The sequence below is a fragment of the Planococcus citri genome, chromosome 5, assembly GCF_950023065.1.
Source record: "Planococcus citri chromosome 5, ihPlaCitr1.1, whole genome shotgun sequence".
Taxonomy (NCBI): Eukaryota; Metazoa; Arthropoda; class Insecta; order Hemiptera; family Pseudococcidae; genus Planococcus; species Planococcus citri.
In genome coordinates this window covers 12,830,560-12,853,834 of record NC_088681.1, presented here as the reverse complement: position 1 = coordinate 12,853,834, position 23,275 = coordinate 12,830,560, and the positions used below count along the sequence as shown (strand labels likewise).

General features: G+C 35.0%; 1 protein-coding gene and 2 long non-coding RNA genes across 3 annotated transcripts in view; 1 reads left to right on the top strand and 2 right to left on the bottom strand.

Moving 5' to 3' along the window:
- Positions 1-23,275, top strand: part of LOC135849375 (uncharacterized) — a 498,164-nt gene that overhangs the window by 184,986 nt on the left and 289,903 nt on the right. The window lies entirely within an intron of this gene.
- LOC135847604 (uncharacterized) lies at positions 509-1,909 on the bottom strand. Its single transcript, XR_010559203.1, has 2 exons — positions 1,717-1,909; positions 509-791 (listed from the first exon to the last, which is right to left on the bottom strand). It is a non-coding gene; the product is annotated as an uncharacterized LOC135847604 (long non-coding RNA).
- Positions 5,691-7,728, bottom strand: LOC135847763 (speckle-type POZ protein-like). Its single transcript, XM_065367461.1, has 2 exons — positions 7,541-7,728; positions 5,691-6,767 (listed from the first exon to the last, which is right to left on the bottom strand). Exons 1-2 carry the CDS (start codon positions 7,595-7,597, stop codon positions 5,856-5,858), a joined length of 969 nt encoding a protein of 322 aa, XP_065223533.1. The 5' UTR covers positions 7,598-7,728; the 3' UTR covers positions 5,691-5,855.

Sequence of the window (23,275 nt, the reverse complement as noted above, 5' to 3'; positions counted from 1 at the left end):
AATCCGTTCACACCATATTTGGTAGCGGCTTCAAATAATCTGTCTGTTAGTTCCCCTAACGGTTCACATTTTCCTGTATAAATGTACCGTAGCATCGCACGTAATACTTTTTCGTCCATGTGTGTAACGTTTATTCGGATTTTTTTCGATTTTCCATTTTTCGAATGTTTTCGTTGAAACATGGCGTCAAAAATTGGACTTCGTGCGGCCAAAATATTTTTATGGGCTGGATAATTGCTTCCATTCGTTATAAAAAAGACGTCTGCGGATTTCGGGTTTTCGAGCTTCGATTCGAAGTTTTGTGGTGGTTCAGATACCCATTTTATGTGGACTAAGAGGGTTAATGTGTCGTTTTGGAGTAAACGATTTCTAAAATAATCATCTTTGTTGCAGAATTATGCAAAACCCCAGCAAGCTAGGTCTGCTCCCCGTACATATTTTCCTGGCGATACATGGCGGTGATGTAATGGTTCTTTTTTATTATTTATGATTGAAATGTTAGCCTCTGCAGTTACCTCATTAACTGTACTGTGGTTGCTTATACATACATACACACCAATCGTAACATTGTTATTATCTTCGCCGTTGGGGTATATATCAATTCGCCATTCGTATCTATCAGTTGTGGGCGCGTGTAAGTAGGGCGAGGATATCATAATAGCCTTAAGGTTCTCGTGGAATCGGAATTGATGAATAGTCCAAATATGGTTTATTTCATTAGTTGGCAAGTATGTATCGCTTCGGGTCAAATTATCAACATCGCTATTTGAAGGGGTTTTCGGGGGTTCGCTCTGAAAAAATTTACTCTCATTCAATACAAATCGGGTTTCTCGATGATAAAAAAAAACTCTATTTTCACTATACCTATCATAACTTCAAAGCTTTCTAACAAGAGAGGTGTCCCAAATTGCAGAAATGTTTTGACTGGACACAGCTAATAAAAATATGCATGGTGGAGAATTACATCACTAGCCAAAATTTCAGCTACTACGTTGCATATTTTCGATTTTTAAAGAATTTTCTGGAATTATAAATGGAGGAGAAAATTTCGAAAAAATCAAAACGTCTGTAAATTGGTGTAGAAAACTTGAATTTAATGTACAATGTACATAGGTATAACCTTTTTTCGACCCCTCTCTCCTCCTCATCTCATGAATCGATTGGCAACGATTTCTAAGTGTTTTGAGCAGTTCGGGAGTCTCCAGCTGATTTTTTGAAAGTTGAAATTTCTATAAAATTATACCCCATGTTGCAGGAAAAGTTTAGATTTATTTTATACCGCCGTTTTCGTCGTGCTAGGCCGATTGCGGGTGATTTTACATCGTTCTGTAGACTCCAGCCATATTCTGGATATCCAAAGAATTCCTTAAAAGCTATTCGAATAGATTTCAATTTGTATTTACTAATAATTTTCTGTTCTGTAAGTTCCTATACGAGTAGGTATATTGAAAATCAGGTGATTTGATTCGAAAAACTACACCTATATACCTACTTACAAGTCAAAATAAAGTTACAGCTAAACACCAAATTGAGTAAAACCTTCACTGTCAAGCAGGAACAATTCTTTGAGCGAGCAATAATTCTTTTTAATTTCAACATCTCTGATTAGGTCCTCCCTTATTCGATAGATAAAGTCCCAAAAATTCTCACTTCAAATCGTGTTATTGGAAGAAAAAATTTACGAATTCGGGCAAGTAAAAGTACAGAAATACTCACTTGACTCATGCAACCGGTGCTGGCGAAAAGTAATATCCATGTAATGTAAAATGGAATCATGTTTGCTTCAATAGTCCAGTCGAGAGAACCACTGATCACGAGTAGGTACATAAATTATTTTGCTATATCGATGTGGAAAGTTTCGAAAAGCATTGGATATTAATACGATCTTGTTCGTGGAGTTGTTGAATGTTGAATGTACGTACATAAAACTGAAATTGATTGCTTCCAAGCGGAAGTAAGGCAAATAATCTGTGTTTATCTCAGTTTCAAATGATCCGAACAAATTTCGAAAGATATATCATCGAATATTTTTAATCAAGCGTCAATTTTTGGTATTTTTATTTCGATGGATTGTAAACCGATGATTCTACCTCGATATTTCTGTATCTGTTTTTATTTGTACTAGCATCGCAAAAAATCTCTTCCTTTTTGGAACTTTCTTCCTCCATGAAAAATCATTCTTTGAGTCACGTTTTCCACCAAAAATGCAAAAAGCGTTATGATTTATTCTCTAAGATTGGCTGTAAGTCCCATTTTTGCCTGAATTGCCAAAAAGTAGTCCCATTTTTTAAACAAAATAGTCAGGAAGTCCTAGTTTTTACTGAAAGAAGGAGGGTCATTATGGGCATTTTCGTGCCCCTCGCTACTTCGAGACTTGAATGGCCTTTTCTTATAGGGGATGGTCCCTAGTATTAATATTAGGTGATATTTTCCCAGAAAAGCCCATAGGGGGGCTGTGGGGTGGCCCCAAAGTCGAAAATTTCAAAAAATTTTAGAACCACTGCTCGAAAATGTAAAAAATTAAAAGTAGCGAATATATGTTGCTTTAAGGGTAAGCAATGCAGCACGTAACGCTTTTTTCATTTTTGACCTTTTTGGGGGTTGTGGTGGGGGTATTTCTATTTTTGAAAATTTTGAAACCCCCTTTTTTGACCCTTCCCGTCGAGCCACCCTAATGCCCTTTTCATGGTTTATTGCTACTAGTAGTAAGTTCAATTGATATCATTTGCAACCCCCTCACCAACTTGGCTCATATCGAAAAATTCAATTTTTGACTTTTTTTTGAGGTCCATATTTTGGGAAACCATGAAAAGCTATCGTGGTCCGGTTTGCGGCAAATGTGTTGAATTTTACTTCTTAATCGACTGGCATGCTTGAATTTTTATTTCAAGTCAATTTTTGACCTCATTGTTGCAGATCACTTTTGGGGGTGGCGAACTTTGAGAACCCCTGAAAAAAGTTCTAAAGTGAATTTTTTCAAACTTTGAGCTGAAATGGTCTTAAATACATGTGTTTAACCAAGATAATATGCGAATGCGATATTTTAATACAATTTAGTCATTTTGGGCGATTTTATCAAAAAAAGTAGTGTTTTAACAACAGGCATAGCTTTCCTGCAAAAGTTAAGCAACGTGTATTCGTGGTGTAGTCCAGTCATTAAAGACATTTTTGCAGGAAAAATTAATATCAAACCGATATTTCGCAGATATTGTTCACCAGAGGTCCCCTCAACAACCTACTAAAAGTCCTGGCCCCTACGGGGTCCGGAACCCTCTCAAAGGAGGTGGAACCTCCCCCGAAATCAGTTTTTCGCCATTTTCTCCCCCGCATTGCATTTTAGCGAAAAATATGTGGCTAGATAAAAGAATCTATGTCAAATTTCCGATGTAATGATGTATCAACTTCCCTTGTATGTTCAAGAGGGGCGAAACTGCAACCATTCAAATGAAGGGGTTCTCTGAAAAATACATAAAGGCTATAGGCGCCTAAGATGGATGAAATGGTCACCGAAATCGTTCGAGTTGATATTAGCATGGGAGGTAGGTACCATTGAGAAACTTCCGCGTGGAAAGTTTCAGATCCACACCCCCTCCCCTTTTTGGAGAGCCCCCCTTTTCTGAAACTTCAATAACACTTTTCTCAGCCCCATTCCAACCGATTTTGAAAATTTTTCAGTATGTTATGTATATCCTTATTAGGTATCCCCACAACATTTTTTAACCCCCTCCCCTCATATTTACCATTCAAAATGGTGTAAAAATGTGTCATAGGGAGGGTTGGGGGTAAAATGGGAATTTTAGGGAAAATAACTAAGAATTAATGAGTAGGGTATAGTTCTCTTATGATTCGATACAGCTGAGCACGAATATGACGTCAGATTTTTTGCTACACTCATCTAGCCCTCTACAGAACACTTGACCGCCTCAATTTTTATTTTTATTATTGTTAAAAAGCATAATATTAGTTGAAATACACCATTTTGAAGGGTAAATACAAGGGGAAGGGGTTGAAAACTTTTGTGAGGATACCTAATAAGGATATACATAACATACTGAAAAATTTTCAAAATCGGTTGGAATGGGGCTGAGAGAAGTGTTATTGAAGTTTCAGAACTTTTGCCGGAAATGCTATGCCTGTTGTTAAAACACTACTTTTTTTGATAAAATCACCCAAAATGGCTAAATTGTATTAAAATATCGCATTCGTATATTATCTTGGTTAAACACATGTATTTAAGACCATTTCAGCTCAAAGTTTGAAAAAATTCACTTTAGAACTTTTTTCAGGGGTTCTCAAAGTTCGCCACCCCCAAAAGTGATCTGCAACAATGAGGTCAAAAATTGACTTGAAATAAAAATTCAAGCATGCCAGTCGATTAAGCAGTAAAATTCAACATATTTGCCGCAAACCGCACCACGATAGCTTTTCATGGTTTCCCAAAATATGGACCTCAAAAAAAAGTCAAAAATTGAATTTTTCGATATGAGCCAAGTTGATGAGGGGGTTGCAAATGATATCAATTGAACTTACTACTAGTAGCAATAAACCATGAAAAGGGCATTAGGGTGGCTCGACGGGAAGGGTCAAAAAAGGGGGTTTCAAAATTTTCAAAAATAGAAATACCCCCACCACAACCCCCAAAAAGGTCAAAAATGAAAAAAGCGTTACGTGCTGCATTGCTTACCCTTAAAGCAACATATATTCGCTACTTTTAATTTTTTACATTTTCGAGCAGTGGTTCTAAAAATTTTTGAAATTTTCGACTTTGGGGCCACCCCACAGCCCCCCTATGGGCTTTTCTGGGAAAATATCACCTAATATTAATACTAGGGACCATCCCCTATAAGAAAAGACCATTCAAGTCTCAAAGTAGCGAGGGGCACGAAAATGCCCATAATGACCCTCCTTCTTTGTTGAAAGATTTCTGCTTTTTCCGGTAAAAACATCTAAAAAGTAAAATGCTGTTTCCCTAAAAAATTGTCAAAAATTCCAATTTTCAAAGTTGCACGAAAGGTCCTGTTTTTTTTTTTTTTTTTGTAAAAATTACCAAAAAGAAGTTTTTATTTAACACTTTTTCTTCTTGAATTGCCAAAAAATAAGAAATTGCTGTCTAAGTTACTTCCCCGGCTAAGTTGTCAAAAGACCACATTTATGTAAAAATTTTCAAAGACTTAATTCTTTCCCAGAATTTTTGAAAATTGTTTTGTTTGTTTTTTTGCTGAAAAGATTCTTGCTTTTCTGACCAAACATCACAAGAGTAAAAAGTATTTTGATTTTTTTTTTCTTTAGCTATTGAAAAAGCACTGTTTTTTGGCAAAGTTGTCAAAAAGTGCAAATTGTTTTGCTAAATAGGTGTGAAAGTTTTTTTTTAAATTCTATATTCAAAAACTTTGTAATTTTCCAATTAGGTATTATCTTTTTTCGGAATTTAAAATTGCATGTTATTTTTTTCAATTCTGTTTGAAAGATGAAAACAATTTTAGGTACTCTAAAATGAAAGTACAGGTACCTACGAATAATGAATTAATTCGGATATTAACTATAGCATCTATAACACTTCAGTATGGAATATGGATAATTGGGTAATGCGCTAGGTAGGTAGAGCTGTTATTTCAGAATTAAGGAAAATTTTCATAATGAAACTAAAGCATGTTTAAGATTTGAAAATCTGTCAACATTTTTATTTTGGAATTTGAAAGTAGTACACATTACATTCACATCTCATTTCAATAAAATTTTTCCATTATATTTTCAAAGTACAAACTTTCCTAGTTGGTTGTACACAAAAATTCTTAACTTATTGCTCAAGTTATTTATTTTTTTTTTTTTTATGAATTAGGAAGATGGATCTATTTTTAACCAAGCATAGTTTTATTATGTGCTTGTTCGCAAGTTTCTCTCAATCCGTTCACACCATATTTGGTAGCAGCTTCAAATAATCTGTCCGTTAGTTCCCCTAGCTGTTCACATTTTCCTGTATAAATGTACCGTAGCATCGCACGTAGTACTTTTTCGTTCATGGAAGTAACGTTTATACGGATTTTTTTCAATTTTTCATTTTTCGAATCTTTTCTTCGAAACATGGCAGCGAAAATCGGACTTCGGGCGGACAAAATATTTTTATGGGCTGGATAACTGCTTCCATTCGTTATAAAAACGACGTCTGCGAATTTCGGGTTTTCGAGCATCGATTCCAAATTCTCAGTGAGATTAAATTTGATGGTGGTGGTCTCCGGTGCAGTACTGGTCGAAGAAACATTATGTTGAATGACCTCAGTTGGTGATTCAGATAACCACTTTATGTGGATTGAGAGGGTTAATGTGTCGTTTTGGAGTAAATGATTTCTAAAATAATCATCTTTCTCGCGAAAGTCTCTCCAACCCCAACACTCGATGTCTGTTCCGCGTGCATATTTTTCTGGCGGTGCATATCCGTGAAATAATACTTCTTTCTTATTATTTATGATTGAAATATTAGCCTCTGCAGTTGCCTCTTTAACTGCACTGTATTCGCTCAGACATACGCCCAAAGCAATCGTATTATTGTTATTATCTTTGCCATTAGGATGTATCTGAATTTGCCACTTATATTTATCGGTTGTGGGTGCTTGTAAGATGGGCGAGTCAATCAGATTAGATTTAAGTTTCTCGTGGAATCGGAATTGATGAATAGCCCAAACATGGTTTATTCCATATGTTGGCAAGTAAGTGTCGCTTCGGTTCGAATTGTCAACATTGCTATTTAAAAAGGTTTTTGTGTGTTCGTTCTGAAAAAATGTACTCCTATTTAATACAAATCGGGTTTCTCGATGATAAAAAAAAAACTCTATTTTCACTACCTATCATAACTTCAAAGCTTTCTAACAAGAGAGCGTGCGAGGTGTCCCAAATGGCAGAAATGTTGATTAGAAACGGCTAAATAGAAGATGCATGGTGGAGATTTACATCACTAGCTAGAATTTCGGATACTAAATTGCATATTTTCGATTTTTGACGGATTTTTAAAAAAATCAAACCTGGACGAAAAATACGAAAAAATCAATATCTCTCCAAATTGGCGTAGAAAACTGAAATTTGATGTAGAACGCATTTTCGCTCCACCTCCTCATCTCATGAGTCGATTGATAACGATTTTAACCGTTTTGAGCAGTTCTGGAGCCTCCAGCTGATTTTTTGAAAGTTGAAATTTCTATAAAATTATACCCCTTGTTGCACGGAAGAAAGCTTAGATTTATTTTATACGCCATTTTCAACGTGCTGAGCTGATTGAGGGTGGTTTTACATCGTTCTGGAGACTCCAGCCATATTCTGGATATCCCGGATTTCCAAAGAGTTCCATAAAAATCATCGAAATAGATTTCAAATTCGTATTTATAATTTTCTACTGTACAAAATATGCTTCTGGCTATTGGAAATCAGATAATAAAGCAATAATTCATTTCAATTTCAAAATCGCTGATTAGAAAATTCTCACTTCAAATCGTGTTATTGGTAGGAAAAATTTTACAATTCGGGTAGGTAAAAGTACAGAAATACTCACTTGACTAATGCAACCGGTAGGGAAAAGTAATATCCATCCAATGTAAAATGGAATCATGTTTGCTTCAATAGTCCAATCGAGAAAAACCACTTGTCACAAGTACTTAATTAATTATTTTGCTATCGATGTGCAAAGTTTTGAACAGTAAGTATTGGATATTAGGATCTTATTCGTGGATCTGTTGAATGTTTTAAATCTACATAAAACTGAAATGTATTACTTCAAACGGATGGAAGGAAGATAATTTGTGTTTTATCTCTGTTTCAACTGACCCGAACGAATTTCGAAAGATATTGAGCGTCAATTTTTCGTATTTTCACTTCGATTCTAAACAGATGATTCTGACTCGACATCTGTACCTGCTTTTTAGTAGCATCACAAAATTCATTCCCTTAAAATTTTTTTCTTTCAAAAAAATCATTCTTTGGTTATTTTTATTGGGGTGGAGTTGTGGAAATTTGTCAAAAAAATAGTCACGTTTTCCACCAAAAATACAAGAAAGGTGATGTTTTCTTCTTCGAGATTGGCAAAAGGTCCAATTTTTGTCACAATTGCCAAAAATCCCATTCTTTTAACAAAATAGTCAAAAAAGTCATAGTTTTTACCAAAATTTGTTCAATGATTTCTGCTTTTTTCAGCAAAACATCCAAATACTCGTAGGTAGTGTTGATTTTCAATTTAACTATGCAAAAAGTCTTGTTTTGCCAAATAAAAATCATGTTTTTTACCGAAATTGTCAAAAACAATAATTTCTTGTCAAAAGTTTATAACTATGAGATGAACGGGTAGTTACTTTTAAAAATAGCCACAATTTTTGGTAAAACTGTTGAATAAGAGCCTAGTTTATTTATCTACCAAAATTTGTTAAGGTAAAGTGGGGTAATTCCGATAGAAAGCCCTAGCTTTGTTGCAAAACACATTTTGGCACAAATGATGAAGAAAGTAGGTAGTTTTAGTGCTAACCTACACCCATTAATGATCAGATGGTCCATCTGCTCCATTTTGTCAAGTCTGTGCAGTGTTATTAAAAATCTGAATGCCCAAAACCTTTGCCGCAAAAAACAGTGCATTTTTGAAACTCGTTTTTACCATTCAAAACTTGTTGAAAAATTCTGTTTAGAAGTTGAAATTTGATGGATAGGTGTTAAAGTGTCAGTACCTCTTTTGATTTTGCTTTTATAATTATTTGTTTGGTGGTACTGAATTATTAAACATGTCGATCATTTTTCATGCCGCGGGGTAATTCCAATAGCCTCAGTAAAATCGCCCTGCAATGTTTTTTTCTCTGTTTGGATATAGTATAGTTTTGGGGGGTCGAAATTATCAAAGAAAATCCTCAAACCCGGGCATTTTTCTCTAGTTGGTCTAGTTTTCAAAAATTATGCCTCAAAAACACATACCTATCTGTAAAAAAATTTTAATTTTTGTTCTAATGATTCAATTTACATGAAATAAAAACCTAAATATGCAATAAATGGTATATTTCAACCAGGGATGGAAGAGCCGGGAGCGAGCTGGAGCCAGAGTCTGAAAGAGCTGGATTTTTTGAGGAGCTAGAGCCAGAGCCAAGAGCCAAATAAATGAATGTGCAGAAAAACATCAAGAGCTCTCTTGCAAAAGAGCGCCTTATTTTACTCAAGAGAGCCATCATCATAAGGAGTCTTTAACCTGGAAAGAGCCAGAGCCGAGTGGGAGCCCACAACATTTTTCAGGCTCTTTGGATCCCTAAAAGTAGAAAAAAAAGTAAAAAAATGGCAAAAATGCACACCATTTCATTAAAAATTCGCACAATTTTATCAAAAATTCAACTTTTAACTCACATTTGTGAAGAAAATGAAGAATTTTTACGTTTGTTTTCTCATTGAGAAATTAAATGAAAATAAATGCAGTATATTTTCATTTTTTTCATCGTTTTTTACAAATTTTAAATTCTAATTTAAAGAGCCAAGAGCCAGAGTTGGAGCTGGAGTCGGAGCAGAGAAATTGGAAGAGGGAGCTGAGAGTCAAAGAGCGGAGTTGGAAAGAATTGTGGAGCGAGCAAGGAGCCAAAGAGCTCATGTAAAGAAAAAGAGCCAAGAGCCAAGAGCGAGCCAGAGCTAAAACTTGCGGGGAGCTGAGCCAGAGCCAAGAGCGGGAGCCCTGAACTCAAGGCTCTTCCATCCCTGATTTCAACATTACTGGCTCGGAATTACCCCGGGAGAATTACTTTCCTTATAAAACTCGTTATCGGAATTACCCAAAAAATGGGGTAATTCCGATAACTTGACCTTCCAAAATGTTTTTTCAATTATAATTATGTATGAAGCCACCTCACAAATCACTCTTCAATATAGTCAATGTGTAGCTGAAGGACGTAGGAATAAAGTTGTTACACCATTTTTGCCCCAAAATGTACAGGAAATCTAAAAATGAGAAATTGCTAAAATTTTGCCATCGGAATTACCCCACTTTACCTTAAATGATTTCAGTTTTTTTTTTTTTTTTTTTTTTTTTTTTTTTAACTAAAATTGTTAAAAATTTTAATTTTTTGCCAAAACTTTGTAAAAAATTAATTTTTCTTCAAAAATTGTCAAAACGTCTCTTCCTATTAATTTTTGCCTGAATTTAGGTGTCTAAAAAATCCAGATTTTGACATAGTGCAGATTGGCCCCACTGCCGAAGGTAGTGCTTATTTTATGAACCCCTTATATTGAAAATATGTGTAACGTGTAAAATTATCAAGTTTGAGATCTCGCGCATTCTTCTGTACTTACATACATGACGTCAGGTCATTGTCCGAACCCTCCTTATTAAAGGGTTCGAGACAAGGACGATGGAATGCGCAGATTTACAAGATCTCTATATAGCAACATATGTGGCGAGATCCACCCCCTGTGACAGGTCAGTTAATTAATGATCTCGCAGCTCGCATTGTGATGACATTTATGATCGAAGATAGGGTTTAAGAAATGTAAATTTTATTATTATTACAAGCTCTGTACTTGTACAATGTACATAGCAATCGCGCATATACCACCACTCATTAGGGGTAGGGATTTAGCTGCTATGTACGCCTTTATAATAGAGATCTCTTGCAGAAAATCCTCACTTGGTTTTGGCAAATACGCGTTAGCTGGTTCCTCGTTGCCTGTTGATATGTATAACGGACTGTGGATGCGCCCTCAGGGGAGGCCACAGTCGAGCAGTGTTATTTGTACCCTCTTCTAGCGAGGTAATTTAATTCTATTTTTATATTGATTGATCCCGTGATCAATAAATAGTATCTGTTTTGGTAGTTTGGATTGTACCATGGCATTATCGGATTACGCGAAGTATTATGTGTCATCTCATTTAGTCAAGTTCCATCAATGCTTTTAGTATTGGGGAGGCCACCAATAAAGATGGAAAAAAGCGTGTAGTGTTCTGTAAGTGGTGAAATACATAAACTTATTAATTATAAGTTTTTCATCATAGTACGTCTGACCAAGGTGTCTAGTGCTATCACCTTAATTAGATGAATACCTAGTTATATTACACAGGTGTCTAATAGGTATCTATTTTGCACATCCTATTCTACCTGCAAGTGGCATGGATGAAGTAATAATACTCGAAAATTATACATCTCTCTGCAGGCTTCTGAGTTAAGTCATTTATGTGTCGTAAGTTTCATTCAGTTGCATACCATATTGAAGAATATGATTAACAATGTATGTAAACGAATATGTGTAAATAGTGTAAATATATACATAGTATAAGTAAAACAGCATTTTTATTTATGACTATAAACATTGAATGTGTGTAGTTAAATAGATAGGTTACAGCCTTCTGAGCTAGCTAGGCAAAGAGCAATTATTCCCCTTCTATAGGGAATAATTCTTATCTTCACTGAGTATGAAATGAGTAATTTCCTTCTCTCCCTTATGTAATCTAGCCTATTCTAACTATATTAACTTTTTTTCCAAATTGCATACAGTAAAGTCCCTTTTTTGCTAAAATTGCCAAAAAGGGATTTTATTTATTGACAAAAGTGCCACCCTAAACAAAATTGTTAAAAAGTCGGATTTCTTTGGCAAAAATACCAAAAAAGTTTTGTTTCGTTCGAAACTGTCAAAAAAAGTTCTGTTTTCTTTTTTTTTGCTATGAAGTTCTTGATTTTTTGACCAAACATCTCAAAAAAATTTTGAGTTTTTTTTTCTTCAGCTATTTGGAAATCGTACTGTTTTTTGTCAAAATTACCTATCAATGAGTGCAATTTTGTTTCCAAATATGAAGTTTTTTTTTTATTTCTTCAGTGAAACTTCATGATTTTGCATTTATGATCATTTTTATGATTCCAGATTCTCTTTTCTCAGAATTTTGAATGACATTTTATTTTTTTAAATTCTGTTTAAAAGTGGAAACAATTTTACCCCAAAATGAAATTATAGGTACCTACCAATAATAAACATTAACTTTATTGCATTTATATATGTAACTTCAGTATATTGTATAAATTTAATGATATATAATTAAATTAGACTACAGTTGTATTTCAGAATAATATAAAGAAAAAGTTTCAAAATAAACTAAAGCATATCAAAGATTTGAAAATTTGTCTGCATTATTGTTATTTCGGAATTTGAAAATCGTACCTACATAATTATTATGGCATCGATATCTCATTTCAATAAAATTTTTCCATTGCATTTTCAAAATAAAAACATTTCTAGTGGGTTGTACACAAAAATTCTGAGCTTATTCCTTAAGTTATTTGTTTTTATAAAATAGATGGGTTCAATGCATCTTTAACAGAGAATACTCGTAGTTTTATGAGGTATGTGTTTTTTCACAAGCTTCTCTCAATCCGTTCACACCATATTTGATAGCGGCTTCGAATAATTTGTCTGTTAGTTCCCCTAACGGTTGACATTTTCCTGTATAAATGTACCGTAGCATCGCACGTAATACTTTTTCGTCCATGTGTGTAACGTTTATTCGGATTTTTTTCGATTTTCCATTTTTCGAATGTTTTCGTTGAAACATGGCATCGAAAATTGGACTTCGTTCGGCCAAAATGTTTTTATGGGCTGGATAATTGCTTCCATTCGTTATAAAAATAACGTCTGCGGATTTCGGGTTTTCGAGCTTCGATTCGAAGTTTTGTGGTGGTTCAGATACCCATTTTATGTGGATTGAGAGGGTTAATGTGTCGTTTTGGAGTAAACGATTTCTAAAATAATCATCTTTCTTGCAAACTTCATCACCCCAACACTCTGTGTCTGATCCGAGTACATAATTTCCTGGCGATACATAGACGTGATGTAATGGTTCTTTTTTATTATTTATGATTGAAATATTAGCCTCTGCGATCGTCTCTTCAACTGCACTGTGGTCGCTTATACATACAGATACAAAAATCGTATCATTGTTATTATCGTTGCCATTAGGGAGTATCTGAATTAGCCACTTATATCTATCGGTTGTGGGTGCTTGTAAGATGGGCGAGTTAATCAGATTAGAGTCAAGTTGCTCGTGGAATCGGAACTGATGAATAGCCATAATATGGTTTATTTCATGAGTTTGCAAGCATATGTCGCTTCGGGTCGAATTTTTAACATCACTATTTGAAGGTGTTCTTGAGGGTTCGCTCTGAAAAAACTTCTCATATTTTATACAAATCGGATCTCTTGATATTATAAAGTTATATTTTCCCAATCATAACTTCTAAGCTTTCTAACAAGAGAGATGTCCCAACTGGTAGAAATATTTTTGACTCGACACAGCTAAATAGAAGATGCATGGTGGAGATTTACATCACTAGCCAGAACTTCAGCTACCAAATCGCATATTTTTTAGATTTGTGACGAATTTTCAAAAAATCAAATCTTTGGCCCAAAAAACGTGAAAAAATCAAAATCTCTCCAAATTGGCGTGAAAAATTTAAATTTGATGTATAATATTTTTTCGATCTCCCCCCCCCCCTCCTCTCCTCCTTATCCCATGAATCGATTGATAACGATTTCTATTCGTCTTTAGCAGTTCTGGGGCCTCTTGCTGATTTTTTGAAAATATAGGAATTTCTGTAAAACTATACCCCATATCGCTGAAAAGCTTAAATTCATTTTATACCCCAATTTCAAGGTGTTGGGTCGATTGCGGGCGGTTTCTTATACTTAGTTCTGGAGACTCCAGCTATATTCTGGATAGGGTATATACCGAATTTCCAAAAAATTCCATAAAAATTGTGCAAATTGATTTCAATTTGTATTTATAATTTTCTGTCATAAGTTCCCACGAATAGTTATTGAAAATTAGATGATTCGATTCGAAAAAATGTAAGAATCTGTGCACCGAATTTCATCAACTCCTACTTATACTTAATAATAAAGCTACAGCTGAAAACGAAATTGAGTAAAACCTTCACTGTGAAGCAGGAACAATTCTTCGAACGAGCAATAATTCATCTCAATTTTGACATCTCAGAGTAGGTCCTCCCTTATTCGATAATTAAGGCAACAAAAATTTCTCTCTTCAAATCGTGTTATTTGAAGGGAAAATTTATGAATGCGGGTCAATGTACAGAAAAACTCACTTGACTAATGCAACTGGTGCTGACGAAAAGTAATATCCATGTAATGTAAAATGAATTCATGTTCGCTTCGATAGTCCAGTCGAGAAGAACCACTTGTCACAAGCAAATTATTTTGCCATCGATGTGGAAAGTTTCGAAAAGTACCTATGTTGGATATTAGGATCTCACTCGTGGATCTGTTGAATGTTAAATGTACTTACATAAAACTGAAATTGATGGCTTCAAACTGATGGAAGGAAGATAATTTGTGTTCATCTCAGTTTCAACTGACCCGAACGAATTTCGAAAGACTTATCATCGAATCGTGTTTTAAATAAGCGTGAATTTTTCGTATATTTCGACTTCGATTCTAAACAGATGATTCTGACTCGATGAATCTAGATTTGCTTTTTAGTAGCATCTCAAAAAATTCCTTTTGTTTAGATGTTTCTTCATCCAAAAAAATCATTGTTTGGTTATTTTTAATTGAGATGTGTTATCGTAATTTGCACAAAAAAGTCACATTTTTCTCCAAAAATGCAAGACACGTCATGATTTTTTTTTCGGATTGGCTGAAAGTCCGATTTTTGCCAGAATGCCAAAAAGTTGTGAGAAAGTCGTAGTTTTTACTGACATTTGTTGAAAGATTAAGAAGTGGTCTTGTTTGCAAAAATACTATCTAAACATTGTTTTTTTCTCACAAAATTTCCTAAAAAGTTCTTGTTTTTTGTCAAAATTGTCTGGAAATCTCGCTTCTGAAAAAACTGCTGAGAAATTCCTTCTTTGTTTCCAACATATCTTTGAAGTACATTCTTACTTAGCTTTTAATTTTTGCTTTAATCTAGCTGTTCTAAAAAATCCAGATTTTTGTTTCCAAATTGCGGAAAGTGAAGCCCAATTTTTACCAAAATTGTCAAAAAGGTTTTGTTATTTTTTGTCAAAATTGTCAAAAAGGGATTTTATGTATTTTTATTAACAGTAGTGCCGCCTTTTTTTCTTCCTTAATTGCCCAAAAAGAACAAATTTCTGCGTAAATTACCAAACCGAAACTGTCTGAAAGTTCTCTTTTGTGGTTAAATTGTCAAGAGACCACATTCATCTAAAAATTTCAAAGGACTAATTTTCCCCAAAACCGTCAGAAAGGTGATTTTCTTTTGGGCAAAAATATACCAAAACAAAAAAAAAATGTTTCTCTCAAAACTGTCGAATAAAAAGTTCTGTTCAATTTTTAAAGAATTTTTGTTGCTAAGAAGCTCTTGCTTTTTTTGACCAAACATCTCAAAAGTATTTTATTTTATTTTCTTTAGCTATTGAAAAAAGTTCTGTAAGGAAAATTTTCATAATGAAACCAAAGCATGTTTAACCCTTTCGGCTACGAGACAAACTGACGGATAAAACTTGAAGTGCTTTAAACTGAGTAAGGTCGGTTGCTGCCCAGAACTCAAAATTTGCTGGAAATCTCACATTCAGAAAGTATTCATGTCACAAATGGCAATAAACCTTAAATTGACTATTTTTCGATTCATGACACCGAATACCATTATAAATCAAAATCAAGCCTTCTGAGGCATCTGATATTTCAATATGAAAATATTGATAACAAGCATTTTTGAAAATAGAAAAAAAGATGAGCTAAAATGAAATAAGTTTGCGTAAAAAAAGAAATTTTTGAAGAAAAATAAGGCTTGCGACTTCAGATGGTTAGTCAAACTGCACATGTTTGAAGGTGATTGCTTGTGGGAGGATTAAAATTGATGGAAAAATCTTTGTGTTATAGAGAGCATTTTTCGAAATTTTTAAAACCCATGTCACAATTCAACGCTAATTTTCAATGAAATTCTGAAAAAAATGATATCATTTTCATTTTGTGACACATACATCTCTCTTGAGGTGATTTGCTTGGGTGAGTAAGTCACCTCAGAAGATGACTAGGTGACCTTTTGCAAGCATTTGAATTTTATGATAGATACTGTGTCATAAAGACTGCGTTCAATGAATTCATTATCTGTAAGATAACTTCTAAAAAGCAATTCCAGTAATTTCACAACATGATATTCATATTTTATTTTTATCATCTCATTATGACCAAATAGATTGAGGGCTGTATTATGACACAGTATCTATCATAAAATTCAAATGCTTGCAAAAGGTCACCTAGTCATCTTCTGAGGTGACTTACTCACCCAAGCAAATCACCTCAAGAGAGATGTATGTGTCACAAAATGAAAATGATATCATTTTTTTCAGAATTTCATTGAAAATTAGCGTTGAATTGTGACATGGGTTTTAAAAATTTCGAAAAATGCTCTCTATAACACAAAGATTTTTCCATCAATTTTAATCCTCCCACAAGCAATCACCTTCAAACATGTGCAGTTTGACTAACCATCTGAAGTCGCAAGCCTTATTTTTCTTCAAAAATTTCTTTTTTTACGCAAACTTATTTCATTTTAGCTCATCTTTTTTTCTATTTTCAAAAATGCTTGTTATCAATATTTTCATATTGAAATATCAGATGCCTCAGAAGGCTTGATTTTGATTTATAATGGTATTCGGTGTCATGAATCGAAAAATAGTCAATTTAAGGTTTATTGCCATTTGTGACATGAATACTTTCTGAATGTGAGATTTCCAGCAAATTTTGAGTTCTGGGCAGCAACCGACCTTACTCAGTTTAAAGCACTTCAAGTTTTATCCGTCAGTTTGTCTCGTAGCCGAAAGGGTTAAGATGTCAACGTTTTTATTTTGGAATTTGGAAGTCGTACACATTACATTGATATCTCATTTCAATAAAATTTTTCCATCACATTTTCAAAGTAAAAATTTTCCTAGTTAGTTGTACACAAAAATTCGTAACTTATTGCTCAAGTTATTTGTTTTACCGACTTTGCCGTGAAACGGAAAAGTAAGGTATTGTATTTGTCATGATGGTTGAGGATTTGGGTGGGGGTGGGTTTTCTTGACGTTTTGAAGTGTGCTGATCACGATAAGACATATGGCGCAAAACGAGATAAGTTTATATATATATTTATATAAATACAGGCTTGCTACAGCTTATACAGGCCCGTTTCTGGAAGTGACATCGACTATCCGAGACCCGACGCGACGTTCCGAGGCCCGTTAGCGGGTCTCGGAACGTTTTCCTATTAAAAACTATATTTTCATGATGTACACACTTCAGGGATGCTATAGACAAATTTTTGTCTGGGACTCACAAAGTAGGTATCATACCTACAGTATATACAGCTTACCTTACTTCACCCCACACAGAAACTTCATACTCGCGCCATTCCTATATAAATCACTCCTTGGAGATCGCACCAACGTCTCTAGACCAGGCTTGATAGCCGCTAGCAAGGCGCATGCGCGAACGAATATACCAGGCACTCTTTGAAATTTTTCTAAGTGTCAAAGACGCGGGCCTCGGATCGTCAGTACGATGTACCGGGTCTCGGATAGTAAGCAAGTTCCATATATATATAGATATGCAAACGGTACCTCTACGTCACCTTTTATATACTCACGCGTTCTCTTGGTCACCGAAATCGGTGACGGAGGCGTTTTGCCGGTGACGAAGACGTTTCCCTGTGTATAACAAGTCCAAACGGATTGTTTTCCCCTGAAACGTAAAAGGGCAAAAGTTTGTCCGGTGACGAAAAGGTCATGTATACACCTACTATATATAGTACAGTCATTTTAGATGAAATGAGAGGATTTATTCGGACTAATTCCTACAAAAGGTTTTTTTGCGGGATACTGTAGTGGAAGGCGTCCTATTTAACATACTAAAAGTCCCACCCCGTACCCCGCGTGCGTCGCGTGCTAGAGCGTGAAAAGTGTCCCGCCGAGGCGTTTTTTGCGATTTTCTCGCGAGGGTTTGATTTTACGTCGAAAATGGCTTTATTTTTGTGTTCTACGTCAAATTTCCGATCTATTGATATATCAACTGCCCTTCTACCCCCAAGGGGGGTGGGGCCAGAACCATTCAAATGAGAGGGGTTTTCTAAAAAAAACAAAAAAGCTATCGGCGCATATGGGGGATGAAATGGTCCCGGAGAGTGTTCGAGTTGATACCAGCATGGAAGGTGGGTACCATCGAGAAACTTCCGCGTGAAAAATTTCATATCCACGCCCCCTCCCCTTCTTGGGGAGCCCCCCTTTTCTGAAATTTCAATAACACTTTTCTCAGCCCCATTTCAACCGATTTTGAAAATTTTTCAGTATGTTATGTATATCCTTGGTAAGTATCCCCACAAAAATTTTCAACCCCCTCCCCTCATATTTACCCCTCAAAATGGCGTTTTTTAATATTTTTTATGCCTATTAACAATCAATATTGCGAGGTAAAATTTTGGAAACACGTTTTTTGGATGTATTTTCGGCCCCCAAACATCATATACTGTTTTAGAAATTTTTGCTTTGGTGCGTCGTGGTGAAAAATTGGATGAATGTGTTTTAGGGGGGTAGGGGGTGAAATGGGAATTTTGAAAAAAATAACTATTAACGAGTAGGGTGTCGTTTTCATATGATTCGATACCGCTGAGAACGAATATGACTTCAGATTTTTTGCTACACTCACCTAGCCCCCTCCAGAGCCCCTCAGCCCCCCTCAATTTTCATTATTTTGGAAATAAAGTCATTTTCATATTTTGATTATCTCGCGAAATATCGCGTTTTTCGACAAAGTTGTTATACAAAAAATGTTCTCATATAATTTCCTATAAGAATGGTTCTTATCATGTTTTTGAAAAAAACGCAATTTAATCTCCCTAAAATCGTAATTTTTATATGACAGTTTCTATCGCGGTGCACATTCATTTTCTTATTCCATGGTACATAGCTGCACTCAACATGATGCATATTTGCGTTTTTATTTCGTCATTTCCATGTCTGGATGACGTTTTTCAAGGTCACACTCAATGGAGGGGATAAACATCACGTTCTAACTTGTATAACGGAGTGCAGGTGGTGTTCAGAAAACTAAAACTCGTCGCCGATGCCTAAAATTTTAAATATTGAGATTAATGTAACTTGGAATTTTTTTGATTTCATTATTATACACACTTATTCTACAGGTTTCATTTAATTGTAACATCCTTCTAGTGAGTGTGACCTTGAAAAACTTCACTCTGATGTAACTATTTTAAAGATAGTGAAAATTGAGGTCGGGCTGAGGGCTGTGGAGAGAGCTAGGTGAGTGCAGCAAAAAATGTGAAGCCATATTCGTGCTCAGATACATCGAATCATATGAAAACGACACCAAAATAACTTTATTTCCAAAATAGTGAAAATTGAGGGGGGCTGAGGGGCTCTGGAGGGGGCTAGGTGAGTGTAGCAGAAAATCTGAAGTCATATTCGTTCTCAGCGGTATCGAATCATATGAAAACGACACCTTACTCGTTAATAGTTATTTTTTTCAAAATTCCCATTTCACCCCCTACCCCCCTAAAACACATTCATCCAATTTTTCACCACGGCGCACCAAAGCAAAAATTTCTAAAACAGTATATGATGTTTGGGGGCCGAAAATACATCCAAAAAACGTGTTTCCAAAATTTTACCTCGCAATATTGATTGTTAATAGGCATAAAAAATATTAAAAAACGCCATTTTGAGGGGTAAATATGAGGGGAGGGGGTTGAAAATTTTTGTGGGGATACTTACCAAGGATATACATAACATACTGAAAAATTTTCAAAATCGGTTGAAATGGGGCTGAGAAAAGTGTTATTGAAATTTCAGAAAAGGGGGGCTCCCCAAGAAGGGGAGGGGGCGTGGATCTGAAATTTTTCACGCGGAAGTTTCTCGATGGTACCCACCTTCCATGCTGGTATCAACTCGAACACTCTCCGGGACCATTTCATCCCCCATATGCGCCGATAGCTTTTTTGTTTTTTTTAGAAAACCCCTCTCATTTGAATGGTTCTGGCCCCACCCCCCTTGGGGGTAGAAGGGCAGTTGATATATCAATAGATCGGAAATTTGACGTAGAACACAAAAATAAAGCCATTTTTGACGTAAAATCAAACCCTCGCGAGAAAATCGCAAAAAACGCCGCGGCGGGACACTTTTCACGCTCTAGCACGCGACGCACGCGGGGTACGGGGTGGGACTTTTAGTATGTTAAATAGGACCCCTTCCACTACAGTATCCCGCAAAAAAACCTTTTGTAGGATTTAGTCCGAATAAAAAATTTAAAATGACTGTACTAATACAGATTTTAAAATTTTTGTTCCATCAACACCGACATACCCTCGACGTCACCGTGTATAAACAGTACCTTTTGGTCACCGCTTTTTAAATGCTTCCAGTTGTGTTATATTTTCGTATTCGTAGCCAGCGCAGTTGCAATCTATTAGGCAAGGCAGCAGGTGACAATTTGGTATAGTCAATATCTTTTTAAATACACAAGGTCACGGAAGAGATCAGTTTATAATCGGAGGCAAATTGGTACATACCATTCTCGTAAATTTTTTTTGTATAAGCTTAAATCATGTAAATCAAGTGGGGAAAAGAGTATAAGCACTATAACAACTGTGCTGGTTACGAATATGAAGTAAATACACCTCCGGAGGCATTTAAAAGCCTGGTGACCAAAAGGTACTGTTTATGTACGGTGACGTCGAGGATACTTAGGTCCATATATATATATATATAGCCGCATACAGGTAAACTCATAACGTTTTGTATAAAATACAAACTCACGTCCCACCTGTAACTTCGTTGCTGTGCATGCGCTCGACGCGTCACCCCATAGGCCTGATAGTACTCGATGTTAGGCCGCGTTATATTCGTTAACTTGATTTTTGGATGACCTGTGGAGAGGTATCTCATTGCCGAAACATCAATTTTTCAGAAAAGGTTTTTTTTAAAAGTCCCATACGTCTCTGTTTTTCGCAAATAGCTTTTCAACAAAGCATCCCACAAAAAAATAACCAGCTCTGAGCAGAAAGAAAATTTTATTCTCTACAATTTCCTTCATTGCATTTTTTTCCTAGGATGCATACTTTTCCCATAAAATCACTATTTAGACTGAAAAACACGAAAATTCGGACCTGTATAATCAACTCAAAATCAAAATTCAGCAGTCAAAAATTCATTTTAGGCGATTTTTGACCACGCGACGTGATAGAGGAGACATTCAACCACCAGAATCACCAAACAGAACTTAAAAAATGATTATTGGCATTCTTGGCAATAAACACCTTTTCCTCATGTCCTAGTACATAATAATTAGGCTATGCACTCATTTGAAAATTGAGTCAAAAGAGAAAGTGTATAAACAGCAATCTCACGTCCCTGCTCAAACTTTGCCAGTAGACTCCCCACACCTTCTAGATTCATATGGCACCTCATCGAAAAGTCACGTCCTAAAAAGGTTACGAGTTTGCCAAAACGTTATGAGTTTGCTGGTTAATCTATAAAAAAGTTACGAGTTTACCCCCTAGAATATTTATTTATTTATATATCAATTTATGTATAAATTTGTGTCACGCTGAACTCAAAATCTCCGAACTTTAAGTCGAAACTGATGATGGCAAAATATTGCTTTGATACTGAACTAGAGAAATTTTTAATTTGGTCGAAATCGGTTCAGCCGTTTACGAGATATGAACGTTTAAGTGTGTTTCAACGTTATGGATAAGCAGAAATTTGTGTAAACCCTTATATCTCGCAAACGGCTCACCCCCAACAAACAGATGGGGTGGTTAGGGTGTGTAGGTTGCAGATTGGTACGCCGAAGGTCGGGTGTTCGAATCCCGCGCGAGTCAAGAGGAGAAAATTTTTTGTTGGATTTTTTTGTTAATTTTTTTGTTAATTTTATCCGTCCAAAATTTTTTTGCCATAAAAAATCAAAATTTTTCAAAAATTTGTAGTGTAATTTTTGTTTTAACAAAAAACATTAAGTTTTTGGTAAATAGCCAGTAAATTTTGATAATAATTTTTTTTTTTGTTAATTAATAGTAATTTTTAGTAAATAAAATGATTAGTTATTTTTGGTGAATTACTTGTAATTAAAGTTGGTCGAAAATTTTGGTAAATTGCTTGGGTAATTTTTGGTAAATTAGTAAAAACCTTTGACAGTAAATTACTGGGGTAATTAAAATTCGGTAAAAAATTGGTAAATTAGTGAGGAAATGTCTGGTAAATTACTGAGGTAAATGTTAGTAAATTGCTGGGGTAATTTTTGGTAAATTAGTAAATTTTGGTAAAGTGGTAAATTTTGGTAAATTGATAAATTTGGGTAAATTCGTAAATTTTGGTAAATTTGTAAATTTTGGTAAATTGGTAAATTTTAGTAAATTGGTAAATTTTGGTAAATTGGTAAATTTTAGTAAATTGGTAAATTTTGGTAAATTGGTAAATTTTGGTAAATTGGTAAATTTTGGTAAATTGGTAAATTTTGGTAAATTGGTAAATATTAGTAAATTGGTAAATTGGTAAATTTTGGTAAATTGGTAAATTTCAGTAAATAGCTAAATTTCAATTCTGGATAAAAATTGACCCATTAAAAACCTCTAAATTTTGGTAAATTGGTAAATCTAGGCAAATTGGTAAATTTTGGTAAATAGGTAAATTTTGGTAAATTGGTAAATTTTGGTAAATTGGTAAATTTTGGTAAATTGGTAAATTTTGGTAAATTGGTAATGTCACGAACGGTTTTTTCGAATTCTCCGCCGAATATGAGCTACCGATTTTAATAACGAACACGAATTTTTAAATTGATTTTTCACTTTATTAGTTCGATACAAAATATTAACAATCGGAAATTACGAGTAGCTAATGCTAAGGCGATGTTATTGCCTGGAGAACCGAACGCGACTAATTTTTGTCAACCACCGATGGTACAATCGTCGGTGACCGATTTCCGCTGAAACTGCTGACCAGCAGTTCCAGCGGAAATATGGCGTGATAGCCCTACGAGCCGTGTGCAACTTTGTCACCAAAGTTGCACGATCGGCGGATTTTGTATCCGCCGATGCGATGGCGTGACATTTTAGCCATCGCATTGGCGGATATTTAATTTTCCAAGAATTTAAAATCATCATCATTTTATTCGACGGCTCGTGTTTTCATATGAAAACACGAGTCGTCGAATATGGCGTGATTTACGACGCCACAGTAAATTTTGGTAAATTGGTAAATTTTGGTAAATGGGTAAATTTCAGTAAATAGGTAAATTTCAGTAAATAGGTAAATTTCGT

Bases quoted from the DNA above. Each gene is read 5' to 3' on its own strand.
- LOC135847763 (XM_065367461.1), bottom strand. From the start codon at position 7,597: ATGATTCCATTTTACATTGGATGGATATTACTTTTCCCTACCGGTTGC. The intron at 6,768-7,540 runs GTGAGTATTTCT...ACATTTTTTCAG, and splicing joins CTACCGGTTGCATTAGTCAA to AACGAACACACAAAAACCTT.